Consider the following 19,544-nt stretch of genomic DNA (forward strand, 5'->3'; position numbering starts at 1 on the left):
GGAAATGGAAAGAATTGAGAAAAGAATAAATGAAAAAAGAAAATTTGTATATTTATTGCACATCTGGAAACGAACATCTGGATCGCACGTCTGGAAACAAACATCTGGATCGCACATCTGGAAATGAACATTTGGATCGCACATCTGGTCTCATCTTCGTGCCAGACAACTTGATAAATGCTGGGACCATAAGAGCAGCAAAAATATGGATTCTGACCTGAATCTCCCATGCAATTTAATGCTTAGCCACTTTATAATGAATTTTTAATATTCTCAGAACTATGCTCATAGCCACGCTAAGTACAAAAGTAATTCAGTTAATGACAAGATTTAGCCTTCTACATGTATTTCCAGGGTAAAGTCTAAAGCAAATAACTGGAGAAAGTAAAGTTTGTTTAAAATCAGGTGCACTTAATAGATAATAGTCCTCAGACTCTTCAGCGATTTGCTGGATATGGCATGTAAAAGGTTTATGGAAAGCTTCCCATGAGAGACACAAATGCCAGCTCCTAGAGATGACCCTATGGTCTCCAAAGAAGCCAACGGGACACAGACAACACCTGGACTGTGGTACACTAACCACTGGGAAAAGGGAACTGCCCATGTCTCGCCCGCTGCCAGGGTCCTGCCCAGTGGTTGCCCTACTCCACCTGGCCAATGTAGGTCAGTTCCCAAAGTCTGTTCTCTACAGGAAAATCTTTGAGACCTTCTGGGTCTGTCAGCCAAAGGCCAGTGTTGCTCTGTGTGGCAGCTGATGATTAAATGCTCTCCCATGTGACAGCTGAAGACCTGTGACCTTTGCCCCCAACTAAGCCATGAAGACCATGGGAGCCTAAGATAATCACCAGGTATTGGTAAGTCTCTAGCGTTTTAATTGCTATATAGACCATATGGTTTATACTTCCTTCTTTAATTTATCCTTTTCCAATCTCTGATGTGTTGACAACTAGGTGTTGACAGCTGTAGCTTTGTCACCTTAACAACAGCAAGCATACTAGCTCCTCCCCCAGACCTAGAGCTGCTGTCTCTTCTTATGTAGCAATCAGGCCTCAGGCCTCACTCTCCTAGGTCTCCAGCTGAGGAAGACAGTTTTCCTTGCTACCAGACTCTGAAAGGGATAGATTCCAAGATGCTTTTGACCCCAAATCATTTGGGTTTTTTTTTTTTTTTTGATTCCCAAGCTATTACCATGATCAAAGGCAGGAGTCTACTGCTCTTTCTACCATGTGAGTCACAGGACAAATTACAAACTGTGTATCTAAAACATTTATCTCTTTTCGTAAACTTAAAAAATTTCATGTGAGCTTCAGGGAGACATGGATCCACCTCTCTCACAGGTCAAAAGGACTCCAAATGAGTATGCCTGTCAACCAATATCCTTAGTTTCCCCACCCGCTACCTATTCCTGAGTGTAGGATCCTCTCTCAGACACACTATCTCTATCTCTCTCTGGTCTTGGGATTCCCCTCTCTCAACTACCAGGACCATGAGCTTGGAATTTTGAAGTATACACCCAAGATTAAAAAAAAAAAGTTTCCCTTCCTCTCATTAACTTTCCCTTCTATCTCTAGCCTATATCTGCCCCCAACAAATTTTTAATCAACTGAAGATTAGAAATGCCTGCAATGAGCTAGTCACACGTGTTCCTTGGAACATATGATTCCAAGGTGGTCTGCCTTGCCTAACCCCACGGGGGTGCACATAGCCTGGGAATGTAGTGAAATAGATGTCCCACAGCCTGTCCTTTCACCATCATTCCAACCTTTCTGATGTCCCCCACCAGATAATGATCCCCAATTTCAGCAGAAAGTAGCTATAGAGGAGATTATTCCACGCCTTTATCATCTACAAAAAGCTGGAATATCAGGTCTCAGACCCAGGACAAATCTCCGTACCTGGGACCCCTTCCCAGGACTTCTCACCCCAACCCGTACTTTAAAAGTCTCCCTCACAGGGGCTTCCACTTCCCTTTTCTCAGCCTGATGTCTATATAACCCAGCTATTTTGGCTAGACAGATCTCTTGGTTTCTTAGCCCAGACCACCTGTCTTGGTCGATGACTGTTCTCGTGTTCTGCCTCCTCCTGACTTGTCTCCTGGTCCAGTGTTGTCTGCTGGCCCAATTCAGCCCAGGCTTTTCTCTCCACCTGCTTTTTCTCTTATACTTACAATAAACATCTTCTTGATAATGAAGTCATGTCCTCTCCTTTTCTTGTATTCTTTCATTCAGTATGCTTTTGATAGGAAACTGATCACTGGCATTGAAAACGATAGAAGAAATACTTGAGTCTCTGCCTCCACCCCCACCCGAAAAATGAGCAAGACTCATCCCTGTGCCTAATTCTGTCATTTTCCCACCATCACCTCTTGTCACTGTCTCACCGAGGAATGGCTCAAAATGACAAAGAAGAGCATGGAAATACGTGGCAGCCAAACGCTTGCTCAGAATAGCAAGGGATAATTAACACTGGCCTCTTCCAGAGAAAAGTCAGGGAAGTCAAATGATTGCTCACTATCTCCTGGTAAGTTTTATTATTCTTTTCTTCTATAAAAAGTGTTTTACATTTCTGTACTTTATCAAAATGTCTACATCAATTTTTAATCTATGTTGTTCATCACCTCCCTTTATTTCCAGAAAGAAGAAAGGAAATGATTTGTCCATAGGTTAATTATTTTGAAAATGAGCAGATTCATAAAAAAATGTTTAATGAGACACCTGAAGTTGTTCCCAAGATACAGAATTCATATAAATATTATGTGACCTCTAAGGGTTTCCAGCTTGGTATTCCATTGTGTTCACTCCTCTGTTTCAACCTCTTCTTTAGTTATTTTTCAGAAAAATTGACTAAACCCCCACTTCATACAAGAAACCATGTTGGAAATTAAAATGAAATGCATGAGGGTGTGTTCTTAAGAAGCTTATCATCTATTACCCAAGAAAAACACTTCCACAATGACAGTGATATTATGAATACATTCTGAACGGAGTGCTAAGAAAAATCACTTGAGGATTTTATTGTTTGTTTTTGTTTTTTGGGAACAGGGTTTCTCTGTAGCTTTGGAGCCTGTCCTGGAACTAGCTCTTGTAGACCAGATTGGCCTCGAACTCTCAAAGATCCGCCTGCATCTGCCTCCCAAGTGCTGGGATTAAAGGCGTGCACCACCACCACCTGGCCTGCACTTGAAGATTTTAAAGAGAGTAAATATGAGTTGACTCCTGGTGAGAAACCAGGGAAAGTTTCATAGATGGACAGCTGCTTGTCTTGCACATGGAAAGATGAAGATTTCAACCAATAGGAGGGAATAAAATCAGCTACAGCACATGAAGTCTTGAGAAATGAACAGTGTCCTGGAGAATGCTGAAGGAAGGGTGCAAACTGCACTTTACTGATAAGAATTTTAAAACTAGGAAGTCAGGATGTTTGGTTCATTTGAAACTCGTTACTACAGCCCCTGTACACAGGAGCAGTCTGGAAGAAAGATCTTCTTAGCAAATGGACATATACCAAAAGAAGGGTGCAGGGTCACCGGGGCTGCTCCAGGGTCCTTTCTTGTAAGTTAGAAAATACTTTCTGAGCATCCATGATGTTTTGTCTGTCCTGTGAACAAGGCTTTGATTATAATTTCCTGAGAACACAGGCGTTTCCTGTGGTTTTCTTGGAAGGACCTCCAGAAGTTGCAAAGCCAATAAGCAAGGAAAATATTTAGTAAATCACAACAGTGATGCGTGCCTTTGGGTTTCCCAATGCCTTCGTTTTGCCCATCTTAGCTGCATTTCTGCTGATAATCTATTAGGGAAGTTCAGGACGTATTCAGAATTCCTAGATGGGGCTATGAATATAGCCAGGAAGCGAGGAGCGAGGACTTGTTTCAGCACGAGCAACGCTAAATCCAATCTCCAGCACCACAAAAGGAAAAAGAAAAAAAAAAGGCAAATCTGATCCACAAATTTCCCATACTGTGTCTACAATACTTTAATACTTTGAGGATCAATATAGAAGCCCCATTCCCTTCGATATCGGGCCTTTGCCTGTGACTGAAAAGCTGAACAATAATTAACATAATGTCATCTTTAAATCTGGGAGTTCTGAGGCGGAGAGTCTAGGCAAGCATCTGAAGACACACGCAGGCTCGGCCTCAGCAGTTTCCTCCTGCAGAACATTAAGACGAGATTACCTTTCACAGGTGAAGACGGATTCTGAGGCTGTGCCGGTCTCTTGGACGACGATCTTCTCACAGTACAAGCCCTGGGATGTGTCGCTGGCCTCGCAGCGCAACAGCACCCTCTGCAGGTTTCCGAGAGACACTGCTTCTATTTGAAAAGCCTCGACCTGGTGGAGAAAAACCCCAGGGAAATAACTAGAGTCCAGCAAATGATAGACGCTGGCAATGTGAGTGGCCCGAGGCTGTCAGCCGTGGCCCCAGCGCTTGAAGAGAGAAAAACGTTACTGAAGTTAACAACAAAATGGGCAATAAAGGAAGAAATCATAAGCAAATCGCTATGTACTAAATATATTTCTGGCTGTTTTCTCTTTTCCACTTTATTTTCTGCCTTGGACTTTCAGATTTGAAAGAAAACACAACAAAAGGGCCTCTAGCTGCCCACCCTGAGAGGTGTTTGCTCAGGAAGCAGCTGGCAGCATGTTAAATGTCGACACCTGCAAAGGCGTGGGGGACAATTTGCTTTTCTCACTTTCCTTTCTTCCATCCTCAGCAATACCTCCACACACCTCCACACACCTTCTCTGTCAATGGAAACCGAGTGTGTCCTGGGGTTCCTTCTGACAGTGTACCCAGTAACCTTAATTCCTAAATAGAATCAATGTATCGCATCCAGAATGCCCCTACACTTTTTTTTTTTTTTTTTTTTTTTAGATGCAGGACCTGAATGAAAGCCCTGCTGGTTAGAATAAAAAAGACTCCTCCCCAAAGGCCATAGTTACGGGCTGCTGGTTTATCTGAGGAAATTTAGTTAAATTTGACAAGCATTCAGAAAAGACAGCTACTGTTACTCTACTTCCTGGTTTATAAAAAAAAATGTGAATTAAGAATTGCCTGTGTTGCCTTCCAGGGCGAGGCAGACTTAGCTGTGGTCCGAGGTCACTAAATTAAGTTTCAACTTAGTCACTGCAATGACACTCCCAAGTCTGAGTTGTTGGCTGGTCCTGGTAGAAACCTTCTCTTGGTTCAGCCTGTCTAACGCTGCAGCTAGTTGAGTAGATATGAATCCTCCTGTGTGTGCCATAGTAAACCTCTTGCTTTGTCCAGGACACTTTTCAAGGGGATATTCAGTAAAAAGTGTCACATATGACGGGAGAGCCCCCTGGCTTCTTAACCCTTTTGGCCAGGCTGTGATATACCATGAATTAAAGAAAAAAAAATTTTTTTAATGGATAAACTCTGCAATGAACCATTTGTCTCTGATTCTAGACTTGTAATGATGCCTTTAAGCTTATCCTTTGACTCAATTTTATTTGGCCTGCAACTGTACCTTCTATTCTAGTTCAGCTTCAGTCCACAGTGCACTGACCCCACTGTAGGAAAGGCCGTCCATGACGGTGAGCTGAAGAGCAACCATGAAGATGCTTGTAAATTCTTAGCATGGCACGTTCACTAGATCTCTTGATGCTGTCTGCCTCGGAGCACTGCAAGTGAGCTGGGTATGACACTGCCCTCGCCATCCATCAGAAAGTGAGTCAGCAGAATCCGGACCTTCCACAAAGCCAGCCAACAAATTCAGGGGACAATGTCACTGAGCACTTGGAGTAAGATTAATGGTGTAATATTTAAGCCTCTTTTTCTGCTGTGAATTAGTTCACACGTGAAAGCAAACACTGGGCATGGCATTTGTGGTCTCATCCAATCAGAACTCTTCTTCCTGTTCATCTCAATGGACACACTTCTATAACATCCATGAGTAAAAGGCTCAGGTGAGTCTTATTTTCTCTGATGTTTCAGAATTCACGAGTCAAACACATGAGTCTGAGAACAGCACTATCAAACAGTCAAGGTGCCCTTTTCTTAGGAATACACCTTAATCCTACACTTCCAAGTAGTGCTTTCTTCCCAAATACACCCAAAAAGTGTCAGAAATTGAGAGGGTCACAGACATCCGTTGAGAACTCCCAGTGCTCAATTACACAGTTTTATATAAGACAAAAGGGTCTAACGTGGGGCTTGATTCCATTCCAGTTATCTTACAGGGAGGCCCCTGCGGCAGTGCATGAAATGAGTTACAAGCCCTGTGGCCTGACCAGGAACAAGGCTGTGAGTCCGTTAGGAAGATGTCCCTGCATATTCTCCTTCAAATCTTTTCAACTCAGTTTTTTCTTTTTCTTACACCACTAATTCACTGTATTTTCTTTTTTCTATTGTTCACTACACATTTAGCGCATCCCATCAGTCTTTTACGAACAGCCTCAAAAAAAGCTTTGAAGATGAGCAAAAACAAGACCCTTCATGAAGTCAAGTCGGGACACCTGAATTAAAGCTACACTAACGTTTGGCTGAAGACTGCCAAGCACCCTTCACTTTCTAACGTTCACAGGGCCCCAGCAGAGAGAGCTTGGCATGAACTCACCTGTCCTCTCTGAAAGCGCACCGGCATGTTGGATCTGTGCAGCAGTCGAAGGCCCGAGTCTCCCCTTTCCCCGTAGAGACAGAGGGAGACTTCAGACTCTGTGGCCTCTTGTCTCACCTGCCCAGTGTGCACATCAACGTGGTATCTCACCACTGCCGAAGCAATGGGGAGAGAAATCCAGAAGAAATAGATTACCTCAGAATTCAAGCAAACAGAGTCTAAATCTACAGGTTCTCGGGCAGTAACTAGGAAAACTTCCATGACAAATCTGCTGTCTGTATTTTTTTTTCCTATTGAAAAACCTTTGACCCTTGGATTTTAATTTTCATTCTAAATAGACATTTTCTTTTTCAAATGGAGAAACAGGCTGGTATACAAATGGTACAGAAAGGCATTTCGTCATCAGCAGTGACTGGGACCTGCTTTCATAAGTGATGCCTAATGTTGAAATGATGTCAGACTGTTGTGAGAAATAGACTAAGACTGTCGTGATGGGTGGAAGGCCAGCTGGCTCTGGGAAAGCCAGATGAGGCACAAGCATGGAGTTCCTTATCTTCACAGCCTTAGCTTTTCTGACTATTGCTGAACCATAAGAACCATTTGAGAGTTATTTAATTCCTTATCTACCAGTGACTGAGGTGGTGCTTCTTAATAAGAAGCTAGAATCTGAGAAGCAGAGAAAATATTCTCCAAATGCATAATGCAGAAGCAAATTCAAGCTTCTACAATACAGTCAACTCATGAACATAGGCTACCAAATATTAATAACACACGTGGATAAACAGGCTCTCCTTCTTTCATTACAGGAAGCTCACAGACAATGTCCCCATCTGTCTGGTTCCGAGAGAGCCACGCATTCGCGACGAAATTTAGGGTCTTCTTGCTCTTCATATGTTCCATTGTCACCTGGGTTAAAAGAAACAGTGGTCCAATGGATTGATTTATAATTTTTCATCAGTCACTACGTAGAAAACACAAAGAGAGGTTGTTCAACGTGGTCACCGTGGTGGCAGTGGAGTGGTTGTTAGCAGTGGTTTTCTAGGAGCATCGATCAGATCTTTATTTGAGAGATATTTTGCTAAGTGGCTTATTTTCATCTTCAAAAAAAAAATCTTTTAACCCTCACTAAACAGGTTGGTAAATTTCTGACAATTTTATCCCCATGGAAACAGAAATTTGGACATTTGAAATGGACTCTGTACAATTGAAGGATCTCAATTCTGCCTGTGGCAGTGACCAAAAAAGTAAACTACAGGAGAAACTCAAAAGGAGAATCTTTTCATGTTAATCACTAAAGCAAGGCACACAATGGAATGCTTTAAGGTTTCTCATGTCCTACAAAGGCACTTGAGCACATTCAAGCTTGTAGCGAAGCCCAAAAACTGTCTGCTCATCCTAGCATGTCTTCAGGGTCCTTCCTACCCAGTAGCAGAAGATTATCAGAAGCCTTGCTCCTTTGGGCTATTTCCCCATGTCATTGTCTTCATATCTCAGTAACCAGCACAAGTCTTCCAGAAGGAGCTTCACAAAGACAAAAGTCTTTCCCATTACACAAGGGATGAAATGCTCATAAGTTTATGTGGGTGTTCTTAGCTATGGGGCTCGCAATCCATTGTCTTAGCAACATACTGAGTTGCTTGGTGATTTTCATGAGATCCCCTTGACCACCCAGTCCTGGTACTGGAGAACTCATTTGATGACAAGACATGGCCATTTGAGACTCTGTCACTCCCATTATTAAGAGACCTCATTACGGTCATCTTCATATATTTTAGGATTTCCCACAGCACTATGTTTCCTTACCATCCCTCAAATGCCCCTCAATTCTAGCTGCCTTTCCCTATATTCTCTTCCTCGATCCTTTGTCCCTTCTCCTTACCAATCTGATTTTCCAGTTCACATCTCATCCCATGCATAGTCCATCTATAAAGTCCATTCTACTTCTCCCTCCCAGGGATACTCCTGTAAGCTCCTAATCCAAAGGCAATCTATAGATTCAATGTAGTTCCCATCAAAATCCCAACAAAATTCTTCACAGACCTTGAGAGAAAAATAATCCACTTTATATGGAAAAACAAAAAACCCAGGATAGCCAAAAAAAATCCTATACAATAAAGGAACTTCCGGAGGCATTACCGTCCCTGACTTCTAACTCTATTACAGAGCTACAGTATAGAAAACAGCTTGGTATTGGCATAAAAACAGAAGAGATATTATAGGAGACTTTCAGCAGACAGAAAATTCTAAAAATTGGAACCTGGGCTAAAACGATGATAATACAATGAAAAACATTAAAAATTAGGGATACAGTCGGGCAGTGAGGTCGCTGGGATTCATGGGATTTGGGGATCATGAGAAGGAACTAGCTCGGGGAATGGGTAGGGTTCTGACTTGGAAGGTAGGTGGGTGGCAACACCATCTGCTCACACTAGCAAGCCTGGCGGAAGGAAGCAGGCTGTGGTCTGTGATGAAGAATTCTGGTAGAGTTTTACTTAATCCTTTCCCGTGGTGTGTAGAACTTGTGGGATAGGACTCAAGTAAAATTGTGCCAATCTTGAAGTTAGAGAAGCCTTGGAAAGCGACAAATTGTGAGAAATTAAACATTTTTTATGCCTATAACTTCAACTCTGAAGTTTATAACTTGATCTGAAACAAAGCGAATTCAAGAGAAGAAAATATAAAAAAATCAAAGATTTTAAAAAGTAACCATCAATTATTTGATAATACTCACTAAAATGCATTCCAGTCTTTCTTTCCTCAACAGTCAGAGTTAATTTCTTCCTGACTATATTCAGTCATAGGAACCTTCTTTTGAGTCCAAGTTACTCAAAAGTTAAATTAGAATCAATTCAGTCACCGAGATTACTGCTCAATTATCACTGCATGGGCACTGACTGGCACAGTAGGTCAATGTGTAAAAGGAAGTCAGACCTCCAAAAATACCTTTAATATCTGTTGTCAAAGACTAACAGTGAGCCATGCCATAGACCACCAGTACACTGATAGCTCTATATCACAGGTCCCCCTAATATCTGGATAGTCCTATGACACAGATTCTCTAGTGCACTGATAGCTCTGAGTCACAGATCCCCTGGATAGTCCTAGGACACAGATGCTCTAGTATACTGATAGCTCTAAGTCACAGGCCCCCTGGATAGTCCTATGACACAGATGCACTAATACATTGATAGCTCTATATCACAGATCCCCCTAATACCTGAATAGTCCTATGAACAAATGCTCTAGTGTACTGATAGCTCTGTATCGCAGATCCCCCTGGTACAGTAATGGCCTTAAGACACAGACCCCCGGTACACCAGTGCTCCTATGACACAAATGGCACTATGACCCAGACCTTCTAGTACACTGATGGCCCTATGGCATAGACTTCCTAGCACACTGATGGCCCTATGACGTAGACCTCCTAGTACACTGGTGGTCCTATACCATAGAACGCCTCATACCCTGATGACCCTAGTACATTGATGGCCCTCAGCTGTCAGAATAGGTGGCTGCTTTTTAAATTTTAATTTTGATGTTCTACTGATTTTTTAACTTGACACTTGACGAAGTTCAGCAACACTTGCTAAACTCACTGACTTTCCCCAAACAGTAACGTGTTCTAAATGAATTCATTGCTAATCACAAGATGCTATTGGCTGTAAGGATTGCATCGGTAACAGCTGGGGAAGGGACCCCATGGGACATGGTTAATGATGGCAGATGTTCATATTTCCTTAGTCCATTAAAGGCTGTCATGGATCATTATGGAAACAAAACTTCTCTTTTAATTCATAAATAGTATTTTCTCCTGACTTTCATGAGAATCATCTCATTATTCTATCTATATTAAAAGATCTAACACTTTGGCTTTTGTTGTAGCTCTGCTAAAGAGCCTCTGAGTGTGAACAAAACTGCAGGACTGAGGAAATACGTGTGTGCTGGCCCCAGCGTCAGGGTCAAATGAGGGAAAGGAAAGGGCCGGACTTCTAGAAGTCGTTTTTCATCATGGTATGAGCTATTCACTTTCCTTTTAAAACAATGATGCAGAAACTAAGTCACGTCTTTAAATAAAATACCCAGCCATTGCTTCAGTTTCCTAAATGAGCAGAAAGGTCTAGGAATGCCCTCAGCAGAGACTGAAGCTCCATTGCGGAGTTTACCCTCATGAATCATAGCCTCAAAAGCGAAGGGCTTCACAAGACAACACTGCCATACAAAATTGCTTTGTTTCTTAGAAACCTTAAATTTCTGGATTGCTTTTAAGAAGAATGGTCAAGATCAACAACACTGATGTCAACTTATGCTGGAGAAGATGTGGGGTAAAGGGAACACTCCTGCATTGCTGGTGGAAATGCAAACTGGTACAGCTGCTTTGGAAATCAATATGATGATTTCTCAGAAAATTAGGAAACAACCTACCTCAAGACCCAGCAACTCCACTTTTAGACATATACCCAAAGGATGTTCAATCGTACCACAAGGACATGTGCTCAACTATGTCCTCAGCAGCATTATTTGTCATAGCCAGAACCTGGAAACAACCTAAATGCCCCTCAACCATCAAATGGATAAAGAAGATGTGATACATTTACATAATGGAGTACTACACAGCAGAAAAAAAGAATGACATCTTGAAATTTGTGGGCAAATGGATCTAGAAAACATCATATTGACTGAATTAACCCAGATCCTGAAAGACAAATATCATATGTACTCACTCATAAGTGGCTTTTAGACATAAAGCAAAGAAAAACCAACCTACAATTCACAGTACCAGAGAATCTAGACAACAAAGAGAACCCTAAGAGAGGCATACATGGAACTAATCTACATGGGAAAAAGAAAAGGACAAAATCTGCTGAGTAAATTGGGAGCATGGGGATCATGGGAGAGGGAAGAATTAAAGGGGGAGGGAAGGAGAGGAGTGGAGAAAATATATAGCTCAATAAAAAGAATTAAAAAGTATCCTAGGTGCTGAGAAAAAAAAACAGAATGCTAAGAGAAAAAGAAAAAGCCTGTAGCTAGGAGTTCCTAATATAACTGTGGTCCCAGAGTCTTATCGCTCTCAGCTGCGAGGAGCGCATCTTCTACTAATTCCCACTGGTGCCGTTGCTTTGCTCCCTGCGACTCAGGTTAAAGAGCAGCACTCAGCTCTAGCTCTCTGATTCTCCAGCTCTAAGTGCAGTGGTCCTTGATGTGAACCAAGTGCTCTGATGGTTCTGGAAGAGTCATTTATTTTCAGTTTTTCTCTCATTGCTGCTTGAAGCATGGAAGCAACAGAGCACCATCCATTATTACACTGATATAAATTTTCTCATTGCTTTGTTTCATAGATTAAGCATTTTCCTTGTAATACATGTTTTCATGATTAGATACATAATTTGCTATATTTATTCCTCTTTCTTATTTTATCCATTTCATACTATTTTCTATGAAGAAATTTTTGAGTTCTCATTAAAAGGAAACTACATCCAGGAGACAAATAAATTTCCTAAAATATATTTGAGCACTATGGCAGCATTTCCAGGGACTGTGTTACCAGCGGAACTGAACACCTAGGTCATAACACCTCAGTCACCAAACTTTTCTACCCAAAATTATCAGAGCAGGACAGGAATTGATTCATTAAATATTTCAGCAAACTTAACATTTTCTCATTTACCTTCATTATAAAACCAAAGATACAAGAAGAAAAATCACAGATAAGATTACAAAATACTTAAAATGGAAAAACATTTTGTCAGATTTTACCAGCGGTATCTGAATTTTAAGCCTCAAATATGTTAAATAATATATCACGCACTGTAAAGAAATCAGTGACAGATGTCGATGTTAAAGTAGAGACATTCTTTAATTCAACTTTAGCATTTTTCTTAAGCATAACTTACTGTTTCCATTGAGGAACTTATGAACCACTAAGGGTTTATTACTATTTTTAAAAACAGTGGCTGAATGGCAAAGCTTAAGGTTCTCTAGAGACCAATGAGAAGGCAGGCATTTACTAAGTGACTGTAGTAAACTTATTTGACTTCATTGAGCCCCAGTTTTCTCTTCTATAAAGTAGGAACATCAATGGTAGCCAAATCAAAGAGTCACTGTCATGTAAACATACAACAACATTGGTAAGGCAACTGGCATCTGACAAGCATTCAGCAGAGGTTATTGACAAGAACAATTACAAACGTAAAAAAATAAGATATCCAAATACATATATGGCAATGACTTAATTTCATTAAAAAGATAAGACATGCACATTTGAATATAAATATATTTATACTAATAAGCACATTTCTCTTTCACCTATATTCATATTTTATATACAAGTGAATTATATATTTATAGAGTAAAGATCCAAGTACACATGGAAGAGATTCACAGGAAAAAAAAAAAAAACAATCTTTTTGCATGCCAAGGACAGAAAGACAGCATTGAAAGACCATGAAATTTAGATGGTCGTAAAGATCACAGAATAAAAATGCCCTTTGAGTCTTCCACATTGCTATATTCTTCAGGTTTTCACCCATTAATTTCTTTGTTCCCTTTACAAATACACAAAAAAAAATGATACTGTTAAAATATACTTCAGCATAGTGAAGCACTTTAGAGTATGGCCCACGACGTTTGTTTACTTAGGACAATTTCTAAAACACTTCCCCTTTCCCACTCTGCGTGGACTGCTTGCCCTTTCCGTCAGCATGAAGTACAAAGCACAAAGGAAAGTCAGTACCGTCTGTAAGCTCCACTCCGGTTTCCCGCTCGTTCCGTCATGTCCTATCCTGATCTTGTATATCTCTCCGATGCTTCTGAGAACAACCTGGATGGAATGCAAAGGGGAGAAAGTGACTAAGATGGTTTTTTTTTTTCAATGAATCATATCCCAATGTTCTTGATCCTTTTCAGACTGAATGTACTTTGCATTTGTTACTGATGGCTGAACAGCTCTTACAAGGCCTTGCAGATACAATCCAGAAGCCAGTCTATGGAACCCATAGGTGCAGAATGAGAAAAAAAAAATGTCCCATGCAAAAAGAAAGGAGATGAAAGGATGGGACGAAGAGCATGCCATTTTCTCTGATCTCCACACATTTCCCACTAAACCAACCTTTTTGCTTGCCAATGGCAGAAAGGCAGCATTGAATTTTAAGACGAAAACAAGAATTTTCACCAATAAAAGTTAAATGTATAGAAGTTTTACAAGTTTATAGGAAGCACCTGTGAGTCCAGAACTCCTATCTACTCTTAAAATCCTCTTCGACTCCTCCTTGAAAATGTAGATGTCATAGGTCAAGGAAGATAAATAGTCCCATCCACAAATATATGCACTCAATTAGATTTTGGTTAGGAGAATTGGCATTGAGATTTCTGTAAACTCAATGGAAATGCTTGGGTTTTAAATGGAAAAAATAACGATGGTATACATGTCTGGCCCATATTTTCTTTATGTATTGAAAAGAACATAATACATTTAAAACAAAAATATAGTCCTTCCACAAGATCACAGATATGAAAAATAAAAACAGTGGTGTAGTCTTCATCTTGCAAATATGCATAACATAGTGAAGAATCAACTTGAAGGCAAATGTTTATAGTATAATAAAATAGTCCCAGATATGGAGCTGTAAAGATTTAGAAAATGAACTATAGCACCTGATCAATTGATTAATGAAGAGCTACTTAACTAATTGTTAAGATAGGTAACCCTCTACTGCTACAGACCACTGGTAGAGCTTCATTAAAATATCCTGCTGCAGGCTACTGTAGGCAGGTCTGAGGAGGAGGTTATGGTGAACTTCTGTAATTCCTGTCTGTGGCCCACAAAGGTGACTCCGAAGTCATTAAAACTCTTTGACTTCCATATTCCAGGCTTTGAGATTTTTATTTTTGTTTTTCACGTGCCCACCACTGTTTTTCTCTATAGAACAGGAATTAGCACATCTCGGGGCCCGCATCAGCACCAGGTAATATGGATTGTGCCACTGCTGGCTGGGAAAACAGAAAGTGAAGTCCAATTCCCTTATTTCCAGAATTCAGAATTGTTCTCATTGGCAGAGCTTGTATATTAGCTCTTTCCATGAGAGGAAGTAGGAAGTTGTTTCATTGAGGAGACCCATTTTGTCTCCAAAAGGTAAATGAACCTTTAATTATACTTTTGTGGTCCTTAAAATTAATTTGCACTTGAGTGTAAAATTATCTTTTGCTCACATTCTAAGTGAGGACACTAAAGGCATGTCTGAGAAGTCCCCTCATTTGAAACATGTTATTTCATGTCTGTACAGGTTACTTCAGGAAATAGGAGCTATCCAGAACAGCAATCAACTCCATGGTAGCCAGGTGCAAGGGCTTGGTATGCATTGCTGTTCAGCACGACTTGGCTCCAGGGATTGACCTGACTAGAACAGCCAGAGAATAAAGAAAAGACAAAAACAAAGACAAATAGGAAGGTTGGGAGCAGGTGGGATTGGCTGTCTGATGGAGAACCTGCAGCATGTTTACCTTATGGAGCTGAACATGGAGGTAGGGTTGATAGTCTACAACTGAATCAATGAGGCAGGTATGGCTAATCTCTATAGGCACTGTCTATAGAATAGAGCAATCTTCAGGATGTAAATATCCAGGGAGAAATCTGTGATGGACATTTTCTGCACACACTTTTCCCATCTGCGAGTGAACCTGAGAAATGTTATGTCCTCCCTCTGAACCCCACCCAGAAGAAAGGCTTGGCCAACTTCTATGGGTCTGCAGCTTTGGTCTTTGACCCAAAGTATCAGTAACATTCACCCACCAAGGACTTGGCATAGAGTTCCCTCAGCTCCCCGACATGCATGGTTTTTTTCAGTGGGCCAGCGTCTCAGTGGGAAGGAACGCTCTTCAAGGGGTCTACTTTATAGGATGGAGACACCCAAAGAAGTTGCCATTTCTTTAAGCATACTCATTGTATACACATCAGGCTCTCCGTGTATAAGATGTGAACTCAAGTCTATTTGATCAGATTTGCTACACTGTTTTCAAAGACACTTGGTATGAATACTTGAAGACTGAAAGGAAAAACTTAAAGACAAATCCAGAAGCAGCAAATTATGCAATGCAAAAGAATACAGGAAACAGTATAACAGATTTAAAAATGTGAATGAGATCATCCTAATTTAGGATTATCCAGTTACCAAGAGGCATTGGCCCCAATGTCTCATGTTCTCCAGTCCAGGCCTTCTTAAACTTTAGTGTACATACAACATTACCTGGGAATCTCACTAAAACTTAGATTTTGAACTTACTAAGTATGGAAAGTGTCCACTTCATGCAGGCTCCATTGGCTCCTGGTGCAACCTATGTTACTCTCTTGGAGTTCTACATCTACAGAAGCTGAGAGGCTTCCTAAACCCAACCTCCATCACTGGAAAATGGGTAAGCAATCCATGTAAAGGAACAAGTGATAGGTTCATTTTATCATAATTTCATATTCCCAACACCAGGGCCTCTGTTCTTTACAATTTATAGTTAGCTTGAAATTATGCTTGAAGATTGTGAACTTTTGATTATGATACCTAAACCCCAATTTATCTTAATCAATCAAACTAGGAACCATTATACATTTTTGTTGATAATAAATAAGTTTGTTTATTGCAGTAACATAAAATTTGTGCTTTGATGAAGGTTTTCCCTGAAAGCAGTGATGGATATTGCTTGAAGAGGCTGTAATTTGTTGGCAGACGTCAGCGAAATCAAGTGGATGAAGCAGAACTTTCTAGCCCAAAATTTTCATCCTCTGAAGCAGTGATTGTGCCATATAGAGTTAGAGATTGTGGGTAATCGTGAAGAAGAAAGAAGCCCATTCCTTGACCGCCACTACCATCAATTTTCTGAGCATAGTTCTCAGATGTGGTATCTGGGATTCAGAAAGTTGCCATGGATCAGTCCTGGAGCAGACGTCCCAACTGTGACCATGACCGTGTTTGTGCAAGTTTGGCACTGGGAAATGATTTAGAGCTTCTTGCTGTTTGCAATCTGTTCTTTGTCACACACCACAATCTCGTCAAGAAAGCATTCCTTAGTGAATAGAATTAAGAGAGAATGACAGTTCAAAAAATGACATTTTTTTCAAGCCGTTCATGAGCACCCACTGGTTACTCTTTTGACCTTTTCAGTGTGTTTCAGGTCACCCTCTGAGTTCTTTGGCAACTTCTCCAATAGCTGTAAAAGGATCAGACTTGACAGTTGATCTCACTTGGTCACTGTGAATGTGCAATGTTGGGACACTGGTCCTGATGATAAAAGTTCTCACACTCTGCAAAACTTCTTGATTCTCCCCATCGCCATTGCTTCTGAAGCAAATGTGTTTTGAGGCTGCAAGTTCCTCTGCTGCTTTATGACCCATTTGGAACTCGAAAAGGAATATATCTTGAATTTGCTTTTTATCTAACATAATTTCCATAGTATAAGATAAATATAAAACAAACAAGTCATTAGCCAAAACCAAAAAGCGAGAGAAACACACATTAAAATGACATACAACTTGACTGTGTTTATTTAAGAAGATATTCCAATATTCAACACTGCCCATTTCAACACTGTAAAAACTGACACAATTACTTTTTCACTGACCTAATACACTTATTATATAATAAATAGGATTCTTTCTTATGGTTTACCCATGTTCTTTGTGTCACACATCTCCCCAGGATGTACACAGGATGGAAGTCATTGCCCCCATCCTACACATAAAGAGAAATTAAATGACATATTGAAGGTCACACAGTTGTCACACAGGAAGTCAGCACCAATCCAGCTTGCCTGGCTCACGGTCTAGTGTTGGACCAGGACTAGTAACAGTGACTGTACTTTAGAAGCACTTAGGGGGCTTTTCACAACATCGACGTCCAGGCTGCACCCACATGGAATGAACCAGGTTCTCTGGAAGTGAGCAGTCGTCATCAGTTTTTACAGCTCTCTAGGTCTTCCCATGTGCAGTCATGAGCCCCTAAGATTTTACCCTGGTGAAAACTTTCCAGAAAAAAACAGGGACAGAATTAAACAGCACATCAATAGATATGGCATATGGTATATTATCAGGAATGCCATACTTCTGCTGGCGATTTGGGGCTCTAATCCTAAAATGTATTCTGAAAATATTTTTCAGAAAATGTATTTCTGAAAATCTTCAGAAAACCATTCAAAACACACACACACACACACACACACACATATATATATATATATATGATCACCATGGGCCACATCAAAGCATCTCCCATCACTAAACTCCAATAATAAGTGTTAAGTGTAGAGCTACAAGCTCACAGCTGAAAATGAAAAAAAAAATCTGAATGTTAGTGAGGCCAGGTGCTGGTCCTCTAAACAGCCTTGGCAGCCTGATGAGTCAGGTTAGCCTCCATAAGTCTCTATTCCCTAGTGTGCATGGGGACACTCTCAAGGGTGAGCCACTGTTGTTGAACTAATGCACTGAGCAATCATACAGCTACCGCCTTGCGGGGTTGGGAATTAGTAACTTGCAACATAACTGTCCTAATTGAAACTTGGCCAGTGCTCCCTCCAACTAGACAAGCAGCCAGCTGCATTCAAATCACAGCAGCTCGGCAAGAAATAAGTGTCAGAGAGATGAAAATGGGCGTGGGCAGAGCCTCAGAACGTGCTCTGTGAAAATGCCTAGGAAATGATTTCACACACATGCAGTTCAGCTGAGCAATGTCTGAAAGTATACCAAGTGTAGAAAGAGGAACTTCCACTACTCCAAGAGTCTCCCATATATTTAATTCAGGTATAACTGAACTAGATTTGATGATTTTTTTAGGACAATGGTTTTAAATGAATAAGAGACAGAAATCTTTAATTAATAAATAAAAAAGAATAGTCCTTAAAAAGAAATTTTCTTCTGTAACCTTTCTTACTTCCTTGCATAAGAGAGATGAGCAAATACATTTGTTTTGATTATTACAGTAGGAAATAAATTAATTAACTAATGGTGCTCATAACAGACTGTTTGTTTTATACAGTCTCTGTGTGTATATGTGTATGTGTGTCCTATATCACATGCCTTTGTAATGTTCAAACAATAAAATGACTGCTGATTTTGATTACCGGAAACTCATCCTTCTGTCCTGGAAGGAAGAGCTGTTCCGGGCTCTCCTTGGTCAGACTGATTGGTCCAGTGGCTCCTTCATCTCCATACACCCAGAGTGTGACATTGGCCTGAGTCCCTGTATCTCCAGTCAGCACTAGTACCTTCCATTTGTCTTCCGGCAGAAGAGTCTCAGGACTGTTGGGATGCCCGCTTTCTTCTGTATAGAGTGTGAGAAGGACATAAAGAGCGGATTAGGTACACTAGGCTAACAGAATCCATTGTCACACTGGCGTCCAAGAATATCAAAAAATGTCCAAAGGAGCATGGGTGATGTGGGGTGAGGGAGGCACTGAAGGGTGGGGACCCCAGGCGGTTGACTTGTGCTGATCTCATCACAACAAGGTTCTGGGCAACTGAGACTCAACTACTGAAGAAAACCACAGGAACACAATAATCAAATATAGAAACTGGAAATCCAAACCTTTGGGAAGTGAAGTGCTTGGTTCACAGTCCACGCACCTTTACAATAGTGGAAATGGAAATTATTCTGATTGTATTAAATAATATAATATTCTTTGTAAAGCAACTACAAGGATGAAGCAGAGTAAAGAGACAAACCAAACGAAGAGGCAAAGGCTGCTGCTTACTTTCTGATGCCAATGGTGAGGGGCGTCTGGCCGTGGACTTTGAGGGCATTTCTTCCTGGTATCTTGGCACATGGATCTTTTCTTCCCCTTGGTTGGGGGTTGCAGACATTCCCATTGGGTTTTCTCTGCCAACTGAAATTACGATTTAAAAAGAAATTGAAAGATGCAATCACTTCGAGATCCCTGCTTCTCCTCAAAATGTTCACTATGTGCTCAGCATCAAGTCTAAGTTTCTTCGTG

At 40.8% G+C, this 19,544-nt stretch overlaps 1 protein-coding gene across 4 annotated transcripts in view; it reads right to left on the reverse strand.

The window, feature by feature from the left end:
• Rp1 (RP1 axonemal microtubule associated) overlaps positions 1–19,544 on the reverse strand; it is a 127,682-nt gene that overhangs the window by 12,266 nt on the left and 95,872 nt on the right. Inside the window, exons 17-22 of one of the 4 annotated variants that reach the window (XM_050118875.1) lie at positions 19,305–19,436; positions 18,675–18,874; positions 13,309–13,395; positions 7,394–7,484; positions 6,579–6,730; positions 4,175–4,329 (exon numbers count right to left, since the gene is read on the reverse strand). In XM_050118875.1, coding sequence (XP_049974832.1) covers positions 4,175–4,329; positions 6,579–6,730; positions 7,394–7,484; positions 13,309–13,395; positions 18,675–18,874; positions 19,305–19,436 — 817 coding nt within the window. Of the gene's footprint in view, positions 1–4,174; positions 4,330–6,578; positions 6,731–7,351; positions 7,485–13,308; positions 13,396–15,835; positions 17,580–18,674; positions 18,875–19,304; positions 19,437–19,544 lie in introns of those variants that run through there. The other 3 variants (XM_050118872.1, XM_050118876.1, XM_050118886.1) reach the window with 3 other exon arrangements.

This window comes from Alexandromys fortis, unplaced genomic scaffold, assembly GCF_014885135.2.
Source record: "Alexandromys fortis isolate MF-2015 unplaced genomic scaffold, M_Fortis_MF-2015_v1.1 scaffold_18, whole genome shotgun sequence".
Taxonomy (NCBI): domain Eukaryota; kingdom Metazoa; phylum Chordata; class Mammalia; order Rodentia; family Cricetidae; genus Alexandromys; species Alexandromys fortis.